This window comes from Andrographis paniculata, unplaced genomic scaffold, assembly GCF_009805555.1.
Source record: "Andrographis paniculata isolate CXL003 unplaced genomic scaffold, ASM980555v1 Contig60END, whole genome shotgun sequence".
In the NCBI taxonomy this organism is placed as follows: domain Eukaryota; kingdom Viridiplantae; phylum Streptophyta; class Magnoliopsida; order Lamiales; family Acanthaceae; genus Andrographis; species Andrographis paniculata.
In genome coordinates, this window is record NW_026137596.1 from 2643982 (window position 1) to 2670599 (window position 26618).

At 33.0% G+C, this 26618-nt stretch overlaps 5 protein-coding genes, 1 long non-coding RNA gene and 2 other non-coding genes across 9 annotated transcripts; 5 read left to right on the forward strand and 3 right to left on the reverse strand.

The window, feature by feature from the left end:
* Nucleotides 1-144: 144 nt before the first annotated feature.
* On the reverse strand, nt 145-1930 carry LOC127259783 (uncharacterized). The gene is made up of 3 exons (XR_007840584.1): nt 1810-1930; nt 826-889; nt 145-691 (listed from the first exon to the last, which is right to left on the reverse strand). It is a non-coding gene; the product is annotated as an uncharacterized LOC127259783 (long non-coding RNA).
* LOC127259782 (glucomannan 4-beta-mannosyltransferase 2-like) lies at nt 1617-6960 on the forward strand. The gene is made up of 9 exons (XM_051287370.1): nt 1617-2342; nt 2433-2531; nt 2724-2976; nt 3602-3712; nt 4924-5060; nt 5151-5264; nt 5363-5562; nt 5760-5963; nt 6469-6960. The coding sequence occupies exons 1-9, from the start codon at nt 2010-2012 to the stop codon at nt 6629-6631; spliced, it is 1614 nt and encodes a 537-aa protein (XP_051143327.1). The 5' UTR covers nt 1617-2009; the 3' UTR covers nt 6632-6960.
* An 826-nt stretch (nt 6961-7786) lies between these two features.
* TRNAL-UAA (transfer RNA leucine (anticodon UAA)) lies at nt 7787-7869 on the reverse strand. The gene has a single exon. It is a non-coding gene; the product is annotated as a tRNA-Leu (tRNA).
* Nucleotides 7870-7997: 128 nt separating this feature from the next.
* On the forward strand, nt 7998-14104 carry LOC127259393 (splicing factor U2af small subunit B-like). 2 transcript variants are annotated; one of them, XM_051286706.1, is made up of 6 exons: nt 7998-8334; nt 8868-8954; nt 9056-9137; nt 9234-9360; nt 9475-9872; nt 9972-14104. In XM_051286706.1, the coding sequence occupies exons 1-5, from the start codon at nt 8098-8100 to the stop codon at nt 9821-9823; spliced, it is 882 nt and encodes a 293-aa protein (XP_051142663.1). In that variant the 5' UTR covers nt 7998-8097; the 3' UTR covers nt 9824-9872; nt 9972-14104. The 2 variants fall into 2 exon arrangements, with proteins under 2 accessions (XP_051142663.1, XP_051142665.1); XM_051286708.1 differs by having other exon boundaries at nt 11003-14104.
* LOC127259394 (uncharacterized) lies at nt 12875-13919 on the reverse strand. The gene is made up of 2 exons (XM_051286709.1): nt 13505-13919; nt 12875-13125 (listed from the first exon to the last, which is right to left on the reverse strand). Exons 1-2 carry the CDS (start codon nt 13917-13919, stop codon nt 12956-12958), a joined length of 585 nt encoding a protein of 194 aa, XP_051142666.1. The 3' UTR covers nt 12875-12955.
* A 3629-nt stretch (nt 14105-17733) lies between the features above and the next one.
* On the forward strand, nt 17734-20349 carry LOC127260138 (molybdopterin synthase catalytic subunit-like). The gene is given in 3 exon segments (XM_051287820.1): nt 17734-18936; nt 19548-19802; nt 19805-20349. Coding segments are annotated over 2 exon segments (513 nt in total). The 5' UTR covers nt 17734-18936; nt 19548-19612; the 3' UTR covers nt 20128-20349.
* On the forward strand, nt 18213-18285 carry TRNAR-CCG (transfer RNA arginine (anticodon CCG)). Its single transcript has one exon. It is a non-coding gene; the product is annotated as a tRNA-Arg (tRNA).
* Nucleotides 20350-24333: 3984 nt separating the features above from the next.
* On the forward strand, nt 24334-26151 carry LOC127260162 (uncharacterized). Its single transcript, XM_051287855.1, has 3 exons — nt 24334-24470; nt 25603-25759; nt 25860-26151. The coding sequence occupies exons 2-3, from the start codon at nt 25604-25606 to the stop codon at nt 25905-25907; spliced, it is 204 nt and encodes a 67-aa protein (XP_051143812.1). The 5' UTR covers nt 24334-24470; nt 25603; the 3' UTR covers nt 25908-26151.
* Nucleotides 26152-26618: the final 467 nt, after the last annotated feature.

The window sequence follows — 26618 nt, forward strand, 5'->3', positions numbered from 1 at the left end:
TTGTACCAATCAATATTATTTAAATCTTCAAATTGAAAATATCTGTAACTATATATTCTTTGGTAGCTGGAATTTTCCCGTATTATTAAATTGTTACAATACACGGAAAAATATTAAAATCATATCAGATTCTCCACCTACACTATTATTTCTTTCCTTTTATCTACCACAAATCATAATCTTTTTTACACTTGAACGTTTATCTTCATACATAGTTTTGTTCCCGTACTAGTTAACTCTGTTTACAGTATAAACAAAATATGAAAATGTGAAATTCCTTGTCCATATTTTATTTGTAAAATTCTTTTTCACAGAAAAAAAAAAAAAAAAACCGCCATGCCCCACAAAGAACGTATTCTTTATTTTTTTTCTTTATAAGTACAAAACACATATATATTTTTTTTTTCTAAGAAAATATAGAGATCTAACTTGTGAAAGTGGGGATGTTTTTAACCTGTATTGTTGAATGGCAAAGCCTTCACTTATTTGTTTATTTCTGGGCTTTTCTCCATTCATGTGCTGCAGCTGCGGTCCTCTTGCCAAATGTCATTTTTTCCCCTTATCCTTTTGCTCTGTCACTCTGTCTGTGTTAACAACACTTCACATGAATCTTGAACCACAACCACATCAAATCCCTTTCTTCAACTCTGGGCAATATCATAAATAGCTAGTGGTTTGTTTTAGCTTTTCCCTATATATCTCAAAAAAGTTGATCAGTTCCCAAACCCTCATGGGATCAATTAATGGAATCAAATCAAACATTAATTAAATATGTGTGAATGAGAAGCAGCCAAAAGTGTAGAACCACTCCCACTCAAGACTTACCTGTTGATTCCAATCATAGAATATTTCTTCTTGATCTGTCACTCTGCTCAATCATAGCTCCTTGCTGCAACAATTCAACTGGAATTAGAAATCTTATACATTGGAATGGCTTTAGGTGAAAATAGGAACAATCCCATGTCAATGATACACAATCACTAATTCAGCATTTTGGTGATAACATTTTTTATCTATGTTTTTGTTGCACACCTAAGATTAGAAATGGTATACCAATGTTATTTCCATATTGGAAACAAACAAGACGATATGGGAATGGTTTCGACTCGAATTGTGTCCAATCTAGCCCCTATAAATTTATCATCACATAATGTGATTGCTGAACAGTTAAGAACAGCATTTTAGTGAAATTAGGTGCAGTGTGGAAGTAATTCTTGAGAATCCATAGATAAGGCAATGCCCGTTAATGGAATACTTTCCCAATCCTTGAACTGAATTCAAACTGCAATCAAGATGGTTAATGAAAAGAGTGAAGATTTCCTTTTTATGCCTGACAATGTATAGAAGAAAAAAGTGAAGATAGTGAAGTGTGTAACAAGTAAAGATTAATTCAAGGAATTACCATGTCCCAGATTATTTACCCCAAGTTTTTCTTAGCAACCAATTCACTTGTTACTGAACAATCGAAAATAAATCCGATTCCAACCACACTTCTCTCTCTCTCTCTCAACAATAAATAAATAAATAACAATATTGATTGCAGAATAGAGACAATTCAATATAACCACACATTTGACTATAAAAGACCCTTTCATTTTTTCACTCACCGACTCCTCTATAACTTACTCTACTCCACTGCCCTCTCTCTCTCCCTCTCTCTCTCTCTCTCTCTCTCTCTCTCTTCACAATGCCACAACATTAATCCTCTCATCATCCACCTTCCATCTATGTGCAATATTCAGACAAGAGACCTGCTGTTTGGCCCAAATTAAAAGTAGAGATGAGAGGGCCGAGAAGAGAATAGATTACCATATCAGGGATCTTGAATTATTGACAATCCCAAGTGCATTCTTCACTCAAAATTTGTCTTCCTTGTATCGTTCCTACATTCAGTTTTCAGACAGCCAAACAGGTGAGAGGAAGGGAGAGAGCAGATCTGTTTCATTATAGTGATAATAAAAACAGAGGAGTTTCCAGTTTTTCACTTTCCACAGTTCTTTTACCAATAAATGGCTGAGGTATCTGTCAAGAGTTTCATACCGGAGTCGTTCCCGGGGTACACGGTGAGCGTCTGGGGACAATTTGGGCTTTTATGGGAGCTCATCAAGGCACCAGTGATAGTCCCATTGTTGAGGATTTGCGTCTACATATGCCTGGCAATGTCCATCATGGTGTTCATGGAAAGGCTCTACATGGGAGTGGTCATCGTTCTTGTGAAGCTTTTCTGGAAAAAACCTGAGAAAAGATACAAATGGGAACCAATGAAGGATGATGACCTGGAAATTGGGAATGGAGCTTTCCCTAGTGTGCTTGTTCAGATCCCTATGTTCAATGAGAAAGAGGTCTGTTTCTTCTTCAATCTTACTTTCCTAATTTGATACATATATATATATATTATATATCATACAACAAGGAATTGCATTGGTTGACAGGTGTACAAGATCTCCATTGGTGCAGCCTGCAATCTCTCATGGCCTGCAGATAGGCTCGTGATTCAAGTGCTGGATGACTCCACAGACCTCGTCATCAAGGTACAACCACCATAAAAACATTCATTCTACTACACAGATTTGCTTTGTTCTGATTCAGGCATTTCGTCGAACACTTGGTAACCCTATTATTTAATGATTCTCCGAAACCGACACCATCATTCCGCAGATTCCTTCCATCAATTCCCCCTCGAAAATTACTGCCTCATAACTGTCGTAACTGCTTCCGTCCAGGACATGGTCGAGAAGGAATGCATACGATGGGCGAGCAAGGGAATCAACATTACGTACCAAATCCGAGAAACCAGAGGAGGATACAAAGCCGGCGCGCTGAAAGAAGGGCTGAAGCACGACTACGTCAAGGAATGTGAGTACGTCGTCATCTTCGACGCCGACTTCCGCCCCGAGCCGGACTTCCTCCGCCGCGCCGTCCCGTTCCTCATCCACAACCCGGACATTGCCCTCGTGCAAGCTCGCTGGAGGTTCGGTAAGACTCGCGTTTCTATCACACACACGACTTTTACCAGAACTAAAACGCGACTTTAATAATTATAAGAATTACAATTATACGAGTGTCGGTGGCGGGAAGTGTAGAAATTACTTAAGTCGCTATTTCTGAAGGGAAAAAGAGAATTTAAAACACTTAAAAAATCGCTATAGTTGGGTCCGCTTTTTATCACGATTTTTTGTAATTTACCGTGGGGACCCTCACCCTCTGGGCCCACCTTTTCTCTTTAATTTTCCTAAAATTACTAATTGCACCCTACAAAACATAAATATGTTATTTCATAGTACTGATAGATAAATCATCACCATATAACAAATGAAGAGAGGGGCGGTGGTGATGACACGCGGCAGTGAGTTTAATGTGGGAAGTCACGTGGTTGTCAGAAGATTAAACAGCTCTATGTTTCGTTATCCTTACCTTTGTTATTCAATGTCTTTGCTTCACTGCAACTGTCTCGCCCTCACATGGTCTCTCTTCATCATATTTAGTTTTAATAAATTGTTATCTAAAATTTTAGGAAAAAATAATAATTTAAATGAATAATTGATAATATATATTAATTATTATTGATTAATAATGTTGGTGAGAATATGGATACATGCAGTGAATTCTGACGAATGTATGCTGACAAGGATGCAAGAAATGTCACTGGATTACCATTTTACTGTGGAGCAAGAAGTGGGATCAGCCACCCATGCCTTCTTTGGCTTCAATGGTCAGTACATTTTACTCTGCTTATGTTATGCCGACGTCGGTTAACCATTTTCATTAACTTTAACTTATACGCAGAAAATATAGTTATTGTTGAAATAATGTGTTCACTGCAATGTTGTCATTTGGTTTTTACTCGGCATTAAAAATATTCTTATATTTGAATAATTTACTCTAAAAATATTATTGTATTGATATTATAAGAGACTAATAAATATATCATTGTCTTTTTTTCTCAATTTTTACTACGTCTTATACAATAATTAATATTCAATGATCAACATGCAAAAAACAACTGACAACCTTGCAGCGGGACGGAGAGAGTATATATTTCCTTCTTTCCAATTAAATGTAAGCATGTCCGTATCAATTTTTTAGTATAGTAAAAGTAATTTATATATAAATATTAAAATATTTTTATCTTTTATAAAGTATTTATTTCCTCCGTCCAACCGGAATGTATACATATTTTTATGATGTTAAATTATAAAGTAATTATTTTATTAAATACCTCGTTTTTTTTTCACAAATATCTTTACTTTATATCACATTATTACTTTTATACCAAAAAGTAAAAATAAAAATGTAGTTACCCCCACTGTAATTAAAATTACTATTATTTCTTAAACTTCATCCCAAAAGTAAAATGTATATTTTTTTATGTAGGCGGACGGAGTATTATTTATTAATTTATTATAAAAAAGAAAATAGATATTTTGAGTGAGAGAGCATTACATAGTGTTCTAGTTTACTATATGATATGTGTTAGAGATTAATACGGTATATGTTATGCTGACTATTGCATGCTAGAAGTACATATTTGTATTTGTATATTACCATGAATTATATGATGCTTTTATATATATATATATATATATGTAATGCATTGTTAGTTCATAATGTTATTCTAACAACATCTCATTTGACTTAGAAATTTTTGCAATTTTTTTTAATTTTGAAATAATTGGCTTTGTTTAGATAGAAATTTTTTGAAGTTCTTGAAAATTTGAAAGTTTGGAAAAATTAAAAAATTAATATTTGGTTTGATATTTTGTGAGAAAAAAAGTGTATTTGATGTGATGTTTATTGAGAAATGAATAGAATGTAAGATAAATATACAAAATTTTCAAAAAAGTATATATGTAAACTGTGTCGCCTTTTAGTCTCCATTGTCTTGGGTATATCCCTAACTAATTGGACGCACTGTACGTATAGGAACCGGAGGAATATGGAGAATAGGGGCCATAAACGAAGCAGGAGGGTGGAAAGACAGGACGACAGTAGAAGACATGGATCTTGCTGTTCGAGCTGGCCTCAAGGGCTGGAAATTCCTCTATCTCGGCGATCTTCACGTAATCAATCAATATCAATTCAATTCAATCACAATTTATCACTTGATATAATTGGATTCGATTCCAATTCGATTGTGCATTTTGCAACAGGTGAAGAGCGAACTTCCGAGCACATTCAAAGCCTTCCGATTCCAGCAGCACCGCTGGTCGTGTGGCCCGGCAAATCTGTTCCGCAAGATGATGATGGACATTGCCTTCAACAAGGTTTGCGACGCAATAAATCCATCGATAAAAAAAAAATTAAAATAAAATAATTGTCGCGCCAACTCTCTTTAACAACTTTGTTCGCTTGCATTTTTCAGAAGGTGACGCTATACAAGAAATTTTACGTTATATACAGCTTCTTCTTCGTCCGTAAGCTCATAGCCCATATGTTCACCTTCTTCTTCTACTGTGTCGTTCTGCCACTGACGATCCTCGTCCCCGAAGTTTATGTCCCTAAATGGGGGGCCATTTACATCCCATGCATCATTACAACTCTTAATTCAGTCGGGACTCCGAGGTAAGATCTTCTTTTTTTTTGGATAATTGGATCGATGATATCTTGTCTTACATAAAAGCTTAAGCTTTTATAGAATCATCTATTGATCTATTGACTGATACATTTTCTATACCATCTCTAGTATAATGCAAAATTTATTGAATCGGGTTTAAATTATTGTTATGTGTTAATTTTAAATCCATCCACTTGTCGATCAGATCGTTCCATCTACTATTCTATTGGGTCTTGTTTGAGAATGTGATGTCCTTCCACCGCACAAAGGCTACAATCATCGGCTTGCTCGAGGCCAAGCGCGTCAATGAGTGGGTTGTCACCGAAAAGCTAGGGGATGCGCTAAAGAATAAGTCGAACAAATCCTCGACGATGTCGAAAAAATCCCTTACCAAGATTATTGGAGACAGGTAACTAAGTATATAAGACCCAAAAGCTTTAAAATTGGATCAATACTTAGGGTATGTTTTGGCTTCAATAGATATACTTTAAAATTCATCCTTACTATTTTTTTTTTAGCATTTTAAATTAAAATCAATACTATTGATTCTGCACAATTTTTAATAATAATGCACTATTTTTTTCATAAAACATCGCATTAAAATATTATTTAAATAAAAATTTAAATCAATATTTCATTTCAAATCACAACTAAGCAAGCTCTGAGTGTTTGTTTACTATTTATAATTTTAGATGTTTTATTTTTTAAGGTATAAAAATGTATTACAGTGCAAAAACAGCCTCCAAATTTTGGGAGGCCGACTGCTAATTTACTACTATTGATTCAACGTCTTTTTTTGTATGTTTTGTTGATTTTTATTGTTGTGTATATAATGTATTTTTATTTATTTATTTTTAATTTTTGGAGAGTCGTTCAAAATAAAATATAAATGAATACATTTTATGTATTTACAGGATAAATTTACAAGAGCTTGGATTTGCATTATTCCTCTTCGTGTGTGGATGTTATGACTTCATGTACGGAAAGAACAACTACTTTGTGTATCTATTTCTTCAAGTCATAACTTTTACGATCGCGGGATTTGGTTACGTGGGCACCATTGTCCCAACCTCTTAATAATCGGTGAGAGAACGAGCGAGGAACTCGACCGGCGACGGAGACGAGTTTAGTGTTGTTGTGATGTATTTTGTACGTATAAACGAGAGTACGTGTACACAAGATTGATTGCTTCTGATTGATTCATCTCATTTGATTGTTTATTTGAAAAAATAAATAAAAAGCAAAAAATAGGGAGATATTTTGTTTCTTATAGAATTTGGGAGAAAAGGGATGTTTAAATAGTCTATAGGTAGAAAAGTCATGAAAATTACATATTGTATTTTTATTTTTATTTTTGGGGTTGTGACATTTTGGTTTTATTTCTCATTGATGAGTGAATTTGTTTTTATTGGACGTAAAAAAAAAAAAATAATAGTAGCAGCAATTGTCGTGATGAATTAATGTGGTGAAATGATTCCATCACAGGTTTAATTTTGTTTTGAATTTTTTTTTAAAAAAAATAATAAATATGAGTTTTTTTACATTAGTCTTTAAAATTATTTAATTATTTTGATTCTTTATAAACATATAATGTTTTTTCTTATAAAAAATAATATATATATCAACTAAACATAGCCATGGTGATGATGAAATTCTTGTGATTAATTGACATTAAATTCTTTATGGAAAATTTTATATAAAATGACAGGACACCAACATTAAATATGTCTAGTAAGTTCATTGCTCTTTCTCACTCAAATTTAATTTTGTCTATAATACTTTATTAGGGTGGGAATAAAATATTATAATACTTGTGACCGCCATAGCAAATGTTGCACCAAATCCTTGTGAGTGCGACAGTTAAACAATGATTTAGCACTAACCATGCATATTTATAAATTACATTTTTTAGAGACTATTTGTTTAGAACTGTTATCAAATTATTATTATAAATAACAAAGTAACGAATAATTACTCGTACACAAATGTTATAATAAACTTATGATAGATCCTCATTCATATAGAATGTGTATTTGATATGATATGTTAAGTAAAAATTAATGTTTTGATATAATAAATTAATAAAAAATAGATATTTTATATAACGAATTTATAAGTTAAAAATACAAAATAGGCACATAATTAATCACGAGGTCATATTATTGGGCCATACAAAATCGGCCCATGGGCCTCAATTAAAATAATAAACTGGGGCCTATTCAAAATTTTAAATGGTGGCTGTGGGGTTCGAACCCACGCGCACTTATGTGCAGAAGATCTTAAGTCTTCCCCCTTAACCACTCGGGCAAACCACCAATACATTCTAATAATTTCTAATATATTTTAATAATCATAATTATTTTAATTAATGTGTTTTGTGGAAGACTCCAGAAGCAGCTTCCACAGCGTAATCTCGTCTCATATATAAAACTGTCTGTGTAGTTCGTAGAAATCCCTAATTTCTCATATACGCGGAATTGATCGGAACCCTAGGTTGTGTTAGCAGGCGGGAATCATCTACCGTCGAGGATCGGAATTCGGCAATGGCGGAGCACCTGGCGTCGATATTCGGAACGGAGAAGGACCGGGTGAACTGTCCTTTCTACTTCAAGATCGGCGCGTGCAGGCACGGAGACCGTTGCTCTCGTCTCCACACAAAGCCGAGCATCAGTCCGACGCTTCTATTGTCCAACATGTACCAGCGGCCTGACATGATTACACCTGGCGTCGATGCGCAGGGACAGCCTATCGATCCCAAGAAGATGCAAGAACACTTCGAGGTTTGCAATCTCTTTCCTTATTTTCTTCGTATTTAACGCCTCGTTTTGGAATTGCACCTTTGTATAATAGTATTTTATATTTTCATTCCTTTTGACGGATGTTGTGAATAGAGGATAATCTGAATCTTCCGGATCTATATTAGATATAGGGGCAGTCTCGTGGTATTGTGTTATTCAGTGATTGAGTTGAAGGACGTGTGAGTGATGGCCGAATTAGCTTGTTCATAGGAGTTAGTGAATACTGATCATCGAATTAAGAGCTTCACGGCTTCACCTGTTTTTAATATCGATTGTGTCACAGCATTTGCATCGTCTTTTCTAGCAATTCAGTTGAATTACTCTTTAGTTTGTTTAAGGGAGAATTTGTTCTTATAATTGAATGTCTTAGCGTTATAATATTTTTTTCCTTGAATATGTTTACCTATTGTTTTAATGATTGTAAGGATATTGAGTTATTTTTTGCTCCTGGACTTTTGGCATGTAATATTTAGGTTGTGGGGTGGTTTTAATTGTGGATTCATTTGTATTGTTAGGATTTCTATGAAGACCTATTTGAGGAACTCAGCAAGTATGGAGAGATTGAAAGTTTGAATGTTTGTGACAATCTAGCTGATCATATGGTAAGCATTTCTTATTCTTTCATTGTTTTGTTTTTTATTTTTCCTCAATATATTCTATAGCTGATAATTTGGGTACTAATGGCACATACCTCCCTTTTCAGGTAGGTAATGTCTATGTCCAGTTTCGAGAGGAAGAACATGCAGCAAATGCTCTGAAAAATCTCACAGGAAGATACTATGCAGGTTAAAAATGATCATTTCCTTTTTCTTGAACGCAGCTTGCAGTGCATTGTTCTTGGTGGAGTTGCCAAATGAAATTATTTTGTGTTTTAATTGCAGGTCGTCCCATAATTGTTGATTTTTCTCCTGTGACGGATTTCCGTGAAGCGACTTGTAGGCAGTATGAGGAGGATGCCTGCAACCGTGGTGGATACTGTAATTTTATGCATCTTAAGAGGATTAGCAGGTACTGCACCACCCTGTCATCATACTTAAAAATGCAAAAAAATAAAGCTTTTTTTTTTTTTTTAGAGAGTGGGTATCCTCGGATATATTACAACAGTATGTTTTGCAATAATAGGGAGTTGAGGCGCCAGTTGTTTGGGAGACACCGGAGAAGGCGCAGCAGGAGCAGAAGTCCCTACAGACACCGCAGCTACGAGGATCACTCTCATGGAAGTCGCCATCACAGAAGGCATGACGACCGGGATTACTATGAAAGCCGGAGCAGGAGGCACCGGAGCACAAGTCCAGACCATAAGAGGAATAGAAGCAGCGGGAGCCCAGGTGGCAGGAGGGACCGCAGTCCTATCCGCGAAGGGAGCGAAGAGAGGCGCGCAAAAATTGAGATGTGGAACAGGGAAAGGGACGAGGCGAAACGTGCTACTGAAGGTGGCAAAGAAAGCAGAAATGAAAACAGGGATGATTAGGAATTCAGCCACAACAGGATACCCGTCGGTAGCGATGATGACTACAATGGTTTGTTCTCTTATTTCTTTTTCTTATAAAAAAATCTAAAATTGTTCTAAATGAAAAGAGAACAAAAGTACCTCTCACTGCGCATTTTCCACTGTGCAGGTGGTGTGCAGGTTTACAATTCTATCATAAGGAAAACATGATTAGAAAATGCCTGCCATTTCTATGTGCTTTTTTTAACTTGTCTAAAATGCATGTTTTATGAGCATGATGCATGTCTTCATATGATCTAATAGCTAAATCTGTCCTATGTCCTTTCCGACACTCCTAATCCTTCCCCTTAGACATCTTCTTGTCCTTCAGATATTAGTTTGCTTGTCTGCCGATGATATTACAGCTTGAGAGGTAGTTTCATTTTATTACGTCGCTACTACACCTAGTCCTTTTGAATGCATTTTTCTCTCAGGTTAAAACTCTCCTGTTTTTCGAGCCCTTTTCTGCCAAATGATTTGTATATGTTATTCTAGTAGGGCTATTTTAATTTTTTTCCTAGTCTTCCCAATTTTTCTGAATCAGCCATGCTTGGTTTCTCACTTGCTATTTTATGTTTGGTTAAACTGATTTTTAGTTTCGTAACTATACATTTTTATCATTTGCCCCGTAACTGGAGCCTATCGCAAACTAGTCCCATAAGTGGAAAATTTTCGCATTTTTATTCCTCCGGCGCTAGGGATGCTTGCGTGGCACTCGTGTGGCTTATAGAATTAAAATTTCGAAAAAAATTTATTTACGGGACTAATTTGCGATAAACTTCAAGTACAGGACTAAAATGATAAAAAGGTCTTATTACAGGACACTAAAGAATCAGTTTACCATTTAAGTTTTTGACTGATTGTTTACCTTAGTTTATGAAAATTCCTTGTAAATAAACCATGCCTCGTTTCTCACCGTTACCTACTACGTACGTTTTATGAAAATCATTCACATCAGGTATCCTGAACCTTGCGACACATCCAGGCTTTGTGAGTGTTCGTTAATCTTTTTGTTCATGTCCCTTTACAACTAATTTTTGCTTCTTTTGAATTTTGATTGATTCTCACGCAATTTACTAGTTTTGCAGGTACAGGTACCCTGCATTGTAAGAACATGAGCCATGATTTTAACGCAGGATTACTCTGTAATTTTTTTTACAGGTGTTCTTGCTCTTCGTGAATTGGTTGTCTGGTAACAGAGTATTTGCAGGATGGATGTATCAACACCGGTGGATTAAAATCGACTTGTGTTTTTAGTTTTGCTGGTTGGGTGAATGAGATACAGGTTTGTAGACATTTTGTTGTTTCGAAACAAGTTTATGCATGTTTAGTTTTGTTTCCTTTGCAACTTGAGAGCAGCAGCAGGAATTCTCTTTTACCATTTAGGTACACATCTACTGTTTTCTCTATTTGATTGATAAAATGAATGGTAGAAAGGCAAACATTTTTTGTTATGGCAACCAGCTAGGCTGTTGGATGCATTTGTGCATGCTTTGGTAACTGGAATTGGGCTTAAGTGTCACTTTGGACAAATTTGAAATGGTATCTAAAAATGTCTTGGGTTTGTGACCATCTTTTTTATCTTTTTTTTTTTAATTTTTTTATTATGACGCGGGAACCCGTAGCCGCTACCCGAAAGTGCGTACCGGGTAAACCCCCAATCTTTTTTATCTTTTAGCGGAACAGAAGGTGGGTTGTGATTGATGTTTTTATTAGATCTAGCAATAAGTTCATTCATGTTCGGTTGAATATTTTAAATGAGCTAAATTACTCAATTTTAACTCGATCTATTTATTATTGTTTGCAATGTTATATTAGTTTATATTAGTTTTAGTGTAATATGTATAATTAGGTTGAATTATTTAAAATTGAATTTTGTTTAAATTAATATTTGGGTTAATAATCAAATTAGAATTATTATATATATATAATTATATATTAATTCTCGGGTTAATTGAAATTTTGTATTTAACTTCAATTATTTTGTGTTGGGTTCTCTGTTGTCATGTTGTGTCAACTTTTGCTTGGTATGTCAAAAAAAATAATTTTTGTGTAATGTTTCAAATAAAAAATACATGTTGGATATTATATTTTAGGGAATAGTGCTGAAATGTTAAATATTTAAGAGGTTTTTGGGAATTTCAAAAAAAAATGGTAAATGGTAAAAAGTTTGCTACTTCATGTTATATTTTGTTAGAATAAATGGATATTTATTATTATTTAATTTTTTTGAAAAATGAAATTATTCTTGATGAATAGTAGTATTAAACTATTTTTGAAATGTGTACGGAAATATTGGCGTTGTTTTTTGGTGTGGAAAGATAATACCTATACATAATGTATATCTGTATAATACTTAACGCAAATGATTTGTAGTTAGTGGCGGGTTCTTCGAGTAAAAGAAAAGTATCATCATTTATTGTATGAGAACTCTTGTGGTTGTGTTCTTAGTATTTGTGATTTTAAAATTTTTTGTTATTATTATTTAGAAATTTGAAAGTATTGTGAGAAAATATGAAAGTGGTATTAAACTATTTTATTATTATTATTTTATTTTTTATTTTTTGAATGCGTTGTGGGAGCTTTAAAAAACCAAATATATGGCAAGTAGTAGATATAAATTGGATTTTTTAATTGACAAATTATTCTTACAAAGCGTCCAATGATAACCGACGCAAGTCTAGAACATTTCTGTATGATTCCTGCCAAAAGGAAGTGTACATTGCTTGTCCTACTTGGTTTCTTTGCGCAAACACAAGAGAAAAATATGCTGTGTTTGTATTTATTTTTTTTTTTAATTAATATAAAAATATGTATTGAATGGGTAAGATATTGAAAATGTTTTGACAGTAAAATATATATATTTATTAAAAATAAATTTATAAATATTTCAAATGTTTATTTCGTTGGATTCGAACGTGAGTTATTGAGTGCAATATTGACTGTCACTCACGTGTATAGATTCCTACTGTAAACATATTTTTTTTAATAATAATAATAATTACACATTTAAATTTCAGAATTATACAAATCTTGCATCTGGAAACATAAGTAGTGTTATAAATGTTTTAATTGTTTGTAGAGCAAATATCTGATCTGATCAGTTAAATTAAATTACAGTAGAAAAAAATTCATGGATTTAAGCAAAGGTAAACTATTTTTTATTGCTTCCCTATTTCCGACCTCTTTTGAGCAACCCGGAACGGACGGTACGACGGCGATTTTGGGGCACAGGAAGAAGTTTCTAGAACCCAAATCTATTACCCTCTCCTTCCTTTCTATACCTGTATACGATTAAAGGATATAATTAATATTTAGTTTGTTTGATTAGATATGTAAATACAAAAAAAAATAATATATGATTATAAAAATGAGATTGTATGTGTTTGATTGGATTAGATCAACTTAATTTGAGCTTGCACAAATTTATTTTTAGATATTCTTGAAAAGACCTAATAGTAAAGTTGATTTAGAACTTATAAAAAGAAATTTTTTTTTTACAATTTTGAACGTGGACTTGGTTTGCACCCAATGTTACAATTAATAATAAAAGTATAAAAAATATATATAAAAAATTTATTTATTACTTCTTTGGTCGCAAATAGTACTGTATAATAAAAAATAATTGTATTTATTAAGTAGAGTATTATAGCGGAGACTTACATTCGAGGGTAAATTGGGAATAATGCAAATCGAAGGCGGAAGCGTCCGCCGACGGCAGGACCGGCCGCCGCGCCTCCTTTACGTACTGGCGCAGCGCCGCCGATATAAGGTCCTCCGCGGTGGCCTCTGGAGGCAGCAGCACGTGCACGGCGCCGGTACTCCTCTGTATCGTCACGTTCAGCAGCAACTTTGCAGGCTTCGCCGGCTGTGTCCTTGCCGCCATGTCCTCCGCCTTTCTCCCCTTCAACAATTCAGGAACTGTTTTTGGCCTCGGAAGCATCTCCTCCGCCGCCGCAGTGAAAGATCCTCTACCGTGAAACGACGTCGCCTTCTCCGATAAGAATTTCTCTTTCTTATAATCCTTCTCGTAGCTTTCTCCGCCTCCTTTCCGGTTCCTCCTCACCGGCGACGGCATCGAAATCTAACAATAAAAATTAAACTGCTTCTTCGATATATATATAGTAATTACCAATCACTGAGATCTGACTAAATTATCTCAGACGGCGATAGCGGAAGAATCGCAGATGAGGAAATCCAGGAGTAGATAATTCAGAAACACCGTCGCCGGCAGACATAACCGAATCACGCGGAGGAACACGGCGGCGCGTGGAAAAAACAGAGGAATCGCGTGTGGAGATTCAATGGAAGTAGTCTCCATCCGGTCGATGATACAAATGCAATGGAATTATTTATATGCAAAATGAGTTCATTTCTGAAATTTTAGGAAATTCGTAATTAATTATTTCTATTTCAGGGACTTATTTGCAAATATAATAATTAATTCTCATTATTGCGCAATTATTCATTCTGAGGTTGCCGTGCCTAATTGAAGGGAACAAAAAACGTGTTTTAGCGAAAAGCAACTTCTTAAAACATTCTGACACGTGGCATGATGAGACTGGTTGTAGGCAAATTCACGTGGCAGAACTACGGCCTGTGTGACTATTGCGGCAAATAATTAAATAAATATAATAAATCAATTTTATTTAAAACATTTGGTTAAATTATACATAAAATTTAATATGTAATAATTTTTTATTATGAATATAATATATTAGTCGAGTTAGTAACTGGGACAGGTTGAGAAATGAGAAGCAACTTGCCATAGGTTCGTGAATATGATGTCTCGCTATTTGCTTTTATGTTAAATATTTAATATTGCAATAATTTTAAATAGAGGCCCCATCTAATTATCCCCCAAGTCAGATATATTAATAACATTTGTTTAATGCTTATCCATTAATACATTACATTAATCCTTAATGTTAGGGTGTGTTTGTTTGGGGGATTGGATTTAATTTTCACTATTTATTTCATTTTTTTTTCCCAAAAATATCAAATCAAACACTTATTTTTCATTTTTTATATTATACAAAAAATCAATTTTACATTCAAAATATCACATCAACACCTATTTATATCACATCATACAACTATTTAAATTCAAAATTTTTACTATTCAAATTCCAACTCAAAATCCAAACCCCAAAACAAACACACCCTTAATGTATATGGTCTATAGCTGGCAATTGATCGATTCGTGTCGGGTTGAATATTTTAAACGGGTTAAATTACTCAACTTTAATCCGACTCGTTTGTTATCGTGTTGGGTTCGTGTTGACCCGTTTATTATAGTGTTGGGTTCGGGTTAACTCGTGTTGACCCGTATACATAATTAAGTCGAATTTCTTAATTCAAATTAAAAAACTTTTTTTTGTGTTGTCGTGTTATTTGAGACGTAAATTAAGTAGAATTATTTAAAATTGAACTTAATTTAAATTAATTTATGAAAAAAAATATTAAATTATGATTATTTTACATATATAATAAATATATTAATCAATATTAAAATATTATAATCAGGTTGTTGTGTCGGGTTGGAGTTGACAGCCTCAACTTTAACCCAACTCATTTATTATCGTGTCGGTTCATGTCAACTCGTATATATAATCGAATTGAAATATTTAACTCAAACCCAATTATTTCGTTTCGAATCGTGTCGAGTCAGTTTTTACCGACTCTAATATAGTCATAGCGAATAAAATGTTATTATTATTATTTTTATGTCCAAAATTACGAGGATGTGGAAGTCAGGTGAAGTACCTAAACCCCTATCCCTATCCTATGTGAAAAGAATAAAGAAAACGTATGTATGCAATATGTATGTATGTATGCATGTATGGCAATTAAAGAGTCCTTAACATGTAAAATTAATTAATTTGTTAATTACTTCATAGATATGTATATGAGCCTAAAGTTGACGAAGCCCCAATAATTGAAGGCGAAGCTATTTACAAATTGTCATCTCTCTCTCTCTCTCTTTATTTAATTTCTCATTATATATATATATATACATATACAATGCGTTATAAATTGACATGTCACCAAATACATTGAAACCGAATAAATAAATTCAAGTCAGTATAGCGATTTTGTTGATATGCTTTAAAACTAAATATATAATTTGAATAACAGATATTATATTCTAAATATAAAGATATAGTTTGAATATTATTAGAATAGATTTATGCTATAAATAGACCTGTATTTCTATTTTAATGTGCGGCCAAGTGGCTTGGCTATGTAATATGTATTGCAGCTATTTTTTAATAAATTTGTTCTTCGTTTATGTCTGTGAATATAACTAATATGTTGTTGGTGAACCACGTAAATCAGTGTCTTCTTAATTTTGTTATTCGATCATTAGTCTTAATCCGTCGAAACAATGTGTGTTTCTCTTCATTTACTTTTGTTTTATTTGATATTTTAATATGAAAATTATGAAAAATATAATAGATCTTGGGAAGCTAACCGTACATCCAATACACAAAGGTTATATTAAAAGTAATTAAATTTATTTTAAATGAAATTTAATTATATTTAAATTTGATAATGCAACAAAGTATGGTTGATCTATTACGTAGAAACTTCTCATACTATGAAATTTATCCTATTTCTAAAATACAATTTGAGTTATTTATATTTATATATTTAAGGTTTCATTATTATTGTAGGAAGGTCGCATTGGTAACCGTACCGGGCCGCAAATCTACGTGCGACTGTGAGTTTCTTATCCGATGGCCATGTAATTAATTTTATTTTAATTTTATATATATATATGAATTTATTAATAATTTCGAGTCCATTTAATATAATAAAATATATATTTAATTTAGTAATTTTCGAAGTCATTTAATATAATAGAAATATATATTTAATTTAGTCTCGAAAAATTTTAAAATCATTTAATATAATAAAATATATATTTAATTTAGTCTCAAAAATTTTGAACTAATTTAATATAATAAAATATATTTTAAATTTAGTCTAAAAAATTCCAAGGCTATTTAATATAATAAAATATATTTTCACATTGGTCTTTGAAATTTCGATGCCATTTTAATTATTCGAATCCACCTGATTTTATTTTATTTGTATTTTTACAGCCTCGGAATAAATTCCGAGGCAATTTTTCGTTTTTTTTAGTAACGGTTACTATCTACCTAACATTACAAATACCCTTACAACTTATAATATATTATACAAATGTCATTACATTTATATCACACGTACTACTTTATTCCTACTATATTCCAATATAATACTAATATTTCTAAAACTACGTGTAAAAAATAAATGGATATTTAGTTCCGGGGTGGAGGGAGTATATGACTTCTGAGTATGTAATTTCAATTAATACATCATATGACGTATGAGTTAAAAAGTGTATTGTTTAATTATATATATATTAATTAATGCGAATCAACACCCTAACCTCCCGATAATTGATAACTAATCATTACAAAACCAATAAAAGCCTTCACGGACAAACGATTCTATCAAACATTCTGCTATTTGTGGACCAAATTAGAGAGACATTTATAGCACGTGTTCTTACATTCTATTGTCCAATATTATTTGTATATACGCCTAAACTAGTTAAAAAATAAATTTTTAGATACAGATAATTCATTTTTTAATAATGTGAAAGTATTGGTAATTAATATGTCACAACCTGTCTTTTACTTGAAATTAAGAATATTGGTAAACTTGAATGGTAGATGCAATTATATAACTAAGTAGAATGACGGGCATACAAAACTATGGGTCCAATGAAAATGTGAAAAGTTTAAGGGCCTAGAAAAAATAAGTAAGGCTATTAATAATCTGTCATTTAATTGAGGGGCATACAAAACTATGGGTCCAATGTAAATATGAAAAGTTAAAGGGCCTAGAGAAAATAAGTAAGGCTACTTATTAACCGCTTTCCTCCACCGAATTAGGAAATCGAAAACCCTAATTCAATTTTACTCCCGCACGGATTTTTTTATTTTTTTGGTCGTTTCTGGTACTGTCGCGCGGATTTGATAGGATGAGATCGGACGAGAACCATCGGTGCAATCGAGTGGATGTTGTGGTTCTTGAATCGCGTCCCCGTCAATGTGAGGTTTCTTATTTGCTTTCGCTTTGGTTTTTTTAGAGTAATTCTTCGATTGTGAGTTGTGACTGTGACAATAATTGCGGCGTTTTTGTTTTTGCATCAATACTGGAAGGATCGCTACCTGATGTTTGCCATAATTTCACGATTTGAATTCTCTCTCGTTTTGTCGCTTCCATATTACTGCTGTTTGTCTCGTTCGAATTCAGAAGCATGAAAATGCCAGGCACATCGGTTGATTTTGTTTTCGTTTGACCATTGGTTAGAGATGATCGCATAGCGGAGTGGATATCGCATTAGACTCCGAATCTAAAGGTCGTGGGTTCGAATCCCACTGCGATCGGTATAGTTAGTTTTATGCAAATAAGAAATTATAGTTTTCATCCCTTCAGATGTTTCCCTTTTCTTCTGTTTACTTTTGTGTGCAGTTTGCATGTTCTTTAATATTTGATAGACGATGAATTTTGAAGTTTAGAATAATTGACATGATTTATATTTAATGTGAATGAATCAGAATAATGGCGTTCGTAATGCATGATTATGCTATTGATTTGATATTTTGCCTATGAATATGGGAAGCTTAATTCCATATATGAATTACTGTGTTTCGTATAAACATTGTTAAGAATTTAGCGTTGAAATTGATATATGTAAATATATATATGCAAGCAGAGTTTTCATAATTGGAATACTAACCGTGAGTTTCTGGTGGATTCTTTTGTTCTGTTTTACATTTTAAGCTCTATTTTAGATCTGTCTTTTCAGTGCCCATTTTCTATGCATTTGATGAAAGACCCACTCACGAATATCTAAGTGTCACAGACCCAACAAGTCGACCCAATTGTCTTAATTGGGTAACAGAAAGTTTGGCCCAGTTATTTTTGTAAAATAACAAACGTTATACCGAAATCTGCCAACAGATAATCCACAGTGAGCCGAGACCTTATGCGACAAAAGACGAGAATTGGAGCCGAAAAAAGGAATTTTGTTTAAGGTAAGTGTTCTGTTGATTGGTCTTCCTATTTATTTTGTATTGATTTCTGACCGTGGATGGATGCAAATTTCTGGCTTCTTTTTGTTTCCAGTTTCTTATTGATCTCGATTCACAGTGCATGTTTGGATTTATGAATAGTAAAATGTTAATTTGAATAGTTAGTGTGATGTGATACAAAAGAACACATGTTTGTTAATTACTAATTTGACGAAAATAGCCACAAATTTGTTGATGATAGGAATAACCCTCTCACCTTAAAGTTTAAACTATATTAGGGATACCTAGAGCCAACTGACACGCTACTCTAGTGCAAGGAGATATATGCGAAACCTGCACAGATATCAGGATATATGTTGCACGAAACCGGTGAGATTTGAACTCCAGATCTAGGGCACTGATACCATGTTAGAGGATTGGAATGAACTTCTCATATAAAAGTTTAATAAGATTTGAACAATCGTCTCAACTAAGAGTTTAAATTTTTAGGCAAGAGAATCATTTTGATCATCTAATAAAGTTCAACTAACCATTGCATGATTTTGACATCAGAAATGTTTTGCATCTTGTAGTAGATTAAAGTAAGATTCATAAGCTGTGCCTTGTTACTGCAGGCTCAAATCTCTACAAGGATTGAATCAATATTGCCATCAGGAGAAGAACAATTCCCGAGAGAGTGATGGCGGAAGAGAAGAATCTAGTCGAGATATTAGAGGAGAACATCCCCATCGACATAAACAAATACATAAACTACGTGCAGTCGCCGCATTGTGGTGCCATCGCAACATTTGCTGGGACTACTCGGGACACCTTCGAGGGCAAGTCAGTGGTGGAGCTGAGATACGAGGCATACATTCCCATGGCAATTCGCGCATAAAATCAATCTGTTCGTCCGTGAGATCATCGTGGAAGGTGAACGCCATTGCAGTGGCACACCGCATAGGGCGAGTCCCGGTGGGCAAAATGAGCGTATTCATCGCAGTGTCGTCGGTACACCGGAACGATGCATTGGATGGGTGCAAGTACATAATCGATGAGGTGAAGGGGACTGTGCCGATATGGAAGAAAGAAGTGTATAGCAATGGGGAGGTGTGTAAAGAGAATTCCGAGTATTTGGAGAGGCGGGACCAAGTCAGTGAGAAGAAAAAGGGATGTTGTGCGGGAAAGGTTAAGGTGAATGCAGACCATACGTGAGAACCCAATCTGGTATGTATGTATTTATTTATTTATATTTTGCCTAGTAACTGAAAACATCCAAGGGCTCTCTGTTATAGAGTATTTGTTTGGATGTCAGATATTTTTAACTTTTTCCAATGGTTTGCTGCATATCCTGTGGGCGGTTCTTTATTAGATAACGTAAAATATTTATTACTGTTTCAGAGCTGAAAACTTGATCAACAAAACACTTTTCCTTCACATTTTATTTTCGTTTTAATTATATTTTTTGTGAAAAATATTTATTTTGTATTATATATTTTTTAGTTATTGTTGATAAATGTATCGAAATTTTCAAAAATATACTGTGATGTATGCATGAGTGATGAGTGGAAATGAAACTTAAAATTATTCCACATATAAAGAACACTTTGAATTAAAATAAATTTTAATATAATGTATATTAAGATATAAAAATATTATTATAAATTAAATAATAATACTTATAATTAGGACATTTATTATGCAACCTCCAGCAGCCAAACCCTAAATCATCTCTTAATCCTAGCAAATTTATAACCAAAACATATTATTTAAAACATATTATGGCCGAGTCGACATAATAGTACGCAACAAATGCTACAAATCATACCAAAGAAATAAAAAAACAAAAAATATATTAGTTCCACTTCCACAGAAATCGATTTCTTTTTTACTTATAAAAAAATAAAATAAAATACTCATTTCCCACTGAAATAACCGTCAGCGCAACCTCCTCGCCGGTTTGCCGCTCCGGAGCTCCGACAGCTCCCCGAGAAACGAGTCTCTATACTTGTTCGGAAGCGCCACCGTCCTCCCCCTCTTCGATTTCACCAATGGCGGCGGCCGTGCAACATCGCCGCCGCAACCGATTCCTCGAGTTTTCCGCGTCGACTCACCGCAACCGCTCCGAGTCGGACTCACTCCGCCTCTCCTCTCGGCGTACTCAATAAGAGCAACCTCAGCCACATCAAGGAGCGCTTCCCAGCTACAGTTGGAAGCGCAGCGACTCTCCTTCTCTTCCGCGCAATCCGGCGCCGGAGAATCGTCCTCCGGCGGAGCATTCAGATCGATATCTAGCAGGCGGCGCCTCTTCGTGACGGAGATTTCCTTTTCACCTTCTGCTTTCTCAACCGAGCATCGGACGGTGTAGATTTCTCCCCTACAATCCGACGGTGTCGGTCCGCAGAAGGCAAAATTAGGCTTGAAAGTCTCGTCGAGGCTCAACGCCATTGATAGCGAACCACAAACGGATTATTTATCTCTACAGAGGCGAGATTATGGATGCGAAGGAATGATTTGATTCGGATCGCGAAGAAACCGAAGAGATTGTAGATTCTGAAAGGGACAATTGCTGAAGCATTCACCGATCTCCTCTCACACTCGCACCACTACTGATCTTAAATTTATTTCTCTCTCTTTCTCTCTCTATCTTTTTTATTCTGTATTGTTATTATTATAATATTATTATTATTAATTATAGTTTCGTGTTGTTTCTAACGCTTGTTGTTTCACCTATATGGCATGATGACGTGGCAGTGCTGCACCTTATCTCATCACCGTGGGAGAACACTATTGGAAGATTGATGTGGTGCAGCCTAAGCGCGAAGTAGCAGATTAATTCTCCACTCGGCGTTTGTTTGTCGATAATCAATGTGAGTTCTTTTTTTGGGTTATTTTTATGTTTTGGTACAGAAATTTCTCCAATACTCTTATTTTAAAAATTTTAGAAGTTATCTTTTAAAAGTTTAGAGGTTTTGAAGAAAAATTTTTTTATACAATAAAAATATTATTAGATTTTAATATTCTTGTAAACAATTATTTTTTAAAAAATCATAACAATTTTTTTTAAATATATATAGAGCCATAAATTATATGTATATAAAAAAAGGTGAAAGCCAAAATATCAATACATTTAGATTGGGTATGTTTTTTTAACTAAATTTCTTCTAATTTTACGATTTGAACTATATTTTTTTTTAAGAAATACATTTTTTTACAAAATATTTTATTAAATATTATTTTAATATCAAATACAAACTATTTTTCTCAAACTCAATTAAAAGAAACACACCCAGCAAGACTTTAGAATCAGCTATTTTATAATAAAATGTAACTCAATTTTTAACCAACTTAAAAAAAATTCAATATATATTAGCGGACAATACATTGATTGATATTTTAAAACAAACTTGAAAATGTTTGATAAGAAATGATCAAGTGATATACAATGTATTTGATAAGAAATGATCAGGTGATATACGATGTATTTGATAAGAAATGACTAGGTGGTATAGGATGCACTTGTAATCGTGAAGTCATGACCCTGGCTTGTCTTGTCGGGTTTAGTCTGCAAAAATAAGAGTAAGTGTTGCCTATGCATTTACAATAGTTTAGATATACATAATTATAGAGTTGCTACACATTTATGTAATTTATAATTATATATTTGTAATTTATACAAAAATTTAAAATATTTTAGTATTAATATTTGATTATTTTTACTATAATAAAAAGACAAATACGTTTAATTGTGATAAATAGAGATTCTCATAATTAAAGATTTTAGGATGTATTTGTTTGGGTGATTTTATTTTATTTTTCACTATTCGTAATTTTTTTAAAAAAAATATAAAATTAAATATTTATTTTTTTATTTATTACTTCCTCCGTCCCAGATATCGTGTCTGCTACACTGTAGACACGATATTTTAGGAATTATGTAATTAGTAGATAATTAAGAATGTATTAGTGAAAATAATTATCCTATAATATAAATAATTATAAATTAAAATTAAAATAACTAATTAGTTTAATTTAAATTTAAAAAAAAAATTAAAATGAGATTAAAGTGTGTAATCATTTTCTAAAGAAAAAAAGTGACATGGTATGTAGGACGGACAGAAACGGCAACGTGGACATTGTATCTGGGACGGAGGGAGTATATTAAAAGGGTGTGTTTGTATTGGGGTATGGATTTGAATAGTAAAAATTTTGAATTTGAATAGTTGTATAACTTGATATAAATAAGTGTCGATGTGATGTTTTAAATGTAAAAATAATTCTTAGTATAATATAAAAAATAAATAAAAATAATGAAAAATAAATTTTGAGAAAAATATTGTAACCAAACACACCCTAAAAATCATATTTATCTTCAAAATATTACATTCATTTTTATTTATATTGAATAAAAAACTACTCACTCCGTCTCATAACTAAGTATTCATTTTTTGCGTGTTGATATTTGAATATTAATTAATATATCAAAACATATTAAAAATCAAGGAAAATTGCAAAAATATTTTTATACTACTAATATAAAGATATTTGTATAAAAATTTATACAAATATAAAAATATTTTTAACGTTAGTAGAATAACGCAATAGGTAAATGTATACTTTGTTATGGGACGGATGGAGTGTTTAAATTTAATTTTTTTTACTGTTTAAATCAAAATCCAAAATCAACTAACCCAAACAAACACACCATAGATTTCTTCCTACCTAAACATTTCAAATTTTAACAATGCTCTCCTTGTTTTAGATTGGCAAAATCCCATTCTCAACATCCTTAACATATATCGTGGATTACATATATATTAATAGGTCATGTGTGTCTATATATATATATATATATATATATATCTTGCAATAACAAAATTAAGTTTCGCATATAAGATAGCCATGATCACATCACTTTTATTTATCTTTAGTGTGACAATTCTCTTGAAAATGATTTTATTTATGTTTCTTTACTTTCACATTATGGACGATGATAAATCTCATTTCGTCGAGGAAGATATTGAATCGCAACAAGTCGATGAACCACCCGAGGATGGATCGAAGTCGCAAATTAATTTTGTTACCAATGAAAACTAACGAAAGTTTAAGCTTCGATGGAAAAATGATGAGAACTTTAGTAACTGTGTGTTGATGTTTGAATAATTTAGCTATCTCGATTTATATTTGTTATGTTTATAGTATATATTATTATTGATATATTTTCCTTTTTTTTTTAATCGACATTATATCTTTTAAAAAATAAATAAACAATGCTTCAAATTTCTGCTTTTAATTTTAATATTTGTTAAAAAAAAAAAAAAGTATTCGGAGAGCGTATACGATAAGCTGGTGATGGGCCTACAGAATAGGCCCAAAGGCCCAACCCGTTTAACTAACTGAAGCCCGGCCCGGCTCGACTAGTCTGCCTATTTGACCGCATCCGCCTCTGAAGATTTCATGTTCCCATATTCGTTTCGTCCATTTTGCTCCCCGGCTGCATTTCTGCATTTCCACAGATTTGTTCTCTTCTTCGTTGTCTTCCGAATCTAGAATCACAGGTGAGTCCGTGGCTCTTCCGATTGAATTGTTATTGTTATTGCTTGGTTTATTCTCGGTTGATCTTTGGTTTTTGTTTGTCTATTGTGAATCAGTGGGGTAGGGTTTGTTACTCTCGGCGCTGATTGATTGGTGAATTTTTGGATGATGAATTTAGAATTTTTTTGTTATCTGTGATTTCAGAGAAATAGAATCTGATTTCGTTATTATGTTATTGTGGCACAGGATTTTGAGCAACGACGCTTTACTGTTGTCGTTGATATTCTAATTTTGATATTTTGCATCTATGAGTGTCTTTTTTATTCCGATGTTTAGTGCGACGTTGAGGTTCGGTTGGCGTTGGATCTGTTTGTATAGGTTTTGGCATATGGATTTATTTTTTAATGGTGAACTGACAAGCTTGGAGTTTCCTAGGAAAACTTCCAACATTTGTACAGAATAATAGTTTTAGTTTCCATTACGTCTTGCTGTTTATTCATTACAATGTGGGATTGTGCTAATCCATAGCCATTGTGCCTAATAAAGATTGTCTACGAAAGTTTTTAGCAACTGAAGCCGGATCCATGTTTCATTGAAGTATTAGGATCATAGCTCTACAGAAGATGACTTGTAGCAGAAAAATTATCTTTGAAAATTAAGCTGTCCATTTCTTCATCTGGATGAGTCTGTTAACAGAATGTGTATCTGGATGAGTCTGTTAACAGAATGTGTGATGACTCTAGTCCAGAAAATCGGGTGCAATATTTCAACTTTGCAACATCAAAGATCAGAATTAATTTTATTTATATTTTGGAAAGATGCAATGAAATAAATTATAACTAATTTAAAGCCATCTCTACTGAATGGGATTAAATTGGATAATTTTTTTTTATCCAACTTAGTCTTGTCATCCTGTGGACATGTTAATATATAGAATCCCTTGATTAGTTGATTGGATAGAGAAACCTTGTTTGGTCAATTAAAAATATTGAATTAGCCTTACCCACAGGTAGGATAGAAATTATCAATTACGATACTTTTATGCATTTTTACCCCAATCATCCCTTAAAGTAAGAATGGCTGGAGATTGGAGAACCCTTGAGTAAATTCATTTTATGTCCTGCAAAGTCTTAAGTCAACATGTTCTTCGTGCAGGATGACTGAACCACCTTTCAGGCCAAGAGAGAAGCTTTTGGAGAAGCAAAGGTATTTCCAAAGCATTCGAAAGCATACGCACCTGAAAGGGCCAATGGACAAGATAACGTCCGTTGCCATTCCTTTGGCTTTGGCTGGATCCTCTTTGTTTCTCATTGTGAGTGTATCTCCACTTTATGACATTTTTTGTCCGAAATTTCTTTGTTTATATATTTAAAAGATTATTATCACTCACTGTCACTGCAAACACTGTCCAGGGGAGAGGGATCTACAACATGAGTCATGGGATCGGTAAGAAGGAATAAGGAGATTGGCCCCTTTGAAGTTTTGATTGTTTTGAATCTTGTCTTGAGAATCTGCATTTGCAATGCTAATAAATCTGCATGCAGACAATTTATTCACTTTTTGCAATTTCTGATTGTTTAATGTTGTCATGGAAGTTGGTTTTGTTTCATGATGAATGAATTTTGAAAGCTTCAATTTGTTTGTTTATGCCATGGAAGCATTGGGCTTTGATCTTTGATCTTTAGCTCAGCTGTTGTTAAATTACACCCCTACTACATATGTTCACTTTGATTTATTTTTAAAATATTTGTATATTGAATTTAATTTGAAGCTAAGGGTGTATTCCTTATTACCAACAATGGTTTGGTTTTGTTCATTTTGATTTTGTTTTTGGATTGGATGAATGCAATTTTTTTTTTAACTATTCTAATAGTTTGTTTGATTATAGTTTGAAATTGATTTGAAATGAGGTGTTTATTTAAATTTTTGTTTAAATAGTATTTTAATGTAATATTTTGTTAAAATAAATAATTTGTTTATTTATTTATTTATTTTTACTATTTAATATTTATATAAAGTTATCAATTAAATTTTGTATTTATATTTAAATAATAATCGAAGTTGATAATTTTTTAAAGAAAAGGACAGTATTTTCAAATATAATTATATGGTAAAAAAATCAAAGAGAAAAATCAAAATAAAGCTAATACTCACAATATAACATAAACAAT

Coding starts and splice junctions, on each gene's coding strand:
- LOC127259393 (XM_051286706.1), top strand. CDS start 8,098: ATGGCGGAGCACCTGGCGTCGATATTCGGAACGGAGAAGGACCGGGTG. Junction 8,335..8,867: donor AGATGCAAGAACACTTCGAG/GTTTGCAATCTC, acceptor TTGTATTGTTAG/GATTTCTATGAAGACCTATT. Junction 9,138..9,233: donor CACAGGAAGATACTATGCAG/GTTAAAAATGAT, acceptor TTTTAATTGCAG/GTCGTCCCATAATTGTTGAT.
- LOC127260162 (XM_051287855.1), top strand. CDS start 25,604: ATGACTGAACCACCTTTCAGGCCAAGAGAGAAGCTTTTGGAGAAGCAA. Junction 25,760..25,859: donor GATCCTCTTTGTTTCTCATT/GTGAGTGTATCT, acceptor AACACTGTCCAG/GGGAGAGGGATCTACAACAT.
- LOC127259394 (XM_051286709.1), bottom strand. CDS start 13,919: ATGCCGTCGCCGGTGAGGAGGAACCGGAAAGGAGGCGGAGAAAGCTAC. Junction 13,126..13,504: donor TTCCCAATTTACCCTCGAAT/GTAAGTCTCCGC, acceptor AATCGTATACAG/GTATAGAAAGGAAGGAGAGG.
- LOC127259782 (XM_051287370.1), top strand. CDS start 2,010: ATGGCTGAGGTATCTGTCAAGAGTTTCATACCGGAGTCGTTCCCGGGG. Junction 3,713..4,923: donor TGCCTTCTTTGGCTTCAATG/GTCAGTACATTT, acceptor CTGTACGTATAG/GAACCGGAGGAATATGGAGA. Junction 5,964..6,468: donor ACCAAGATTATTGGAGACAG/GTAACTAAGTAT, acceptor ATGTATTTACAG/GATAAATTTACAAGAGCTTG.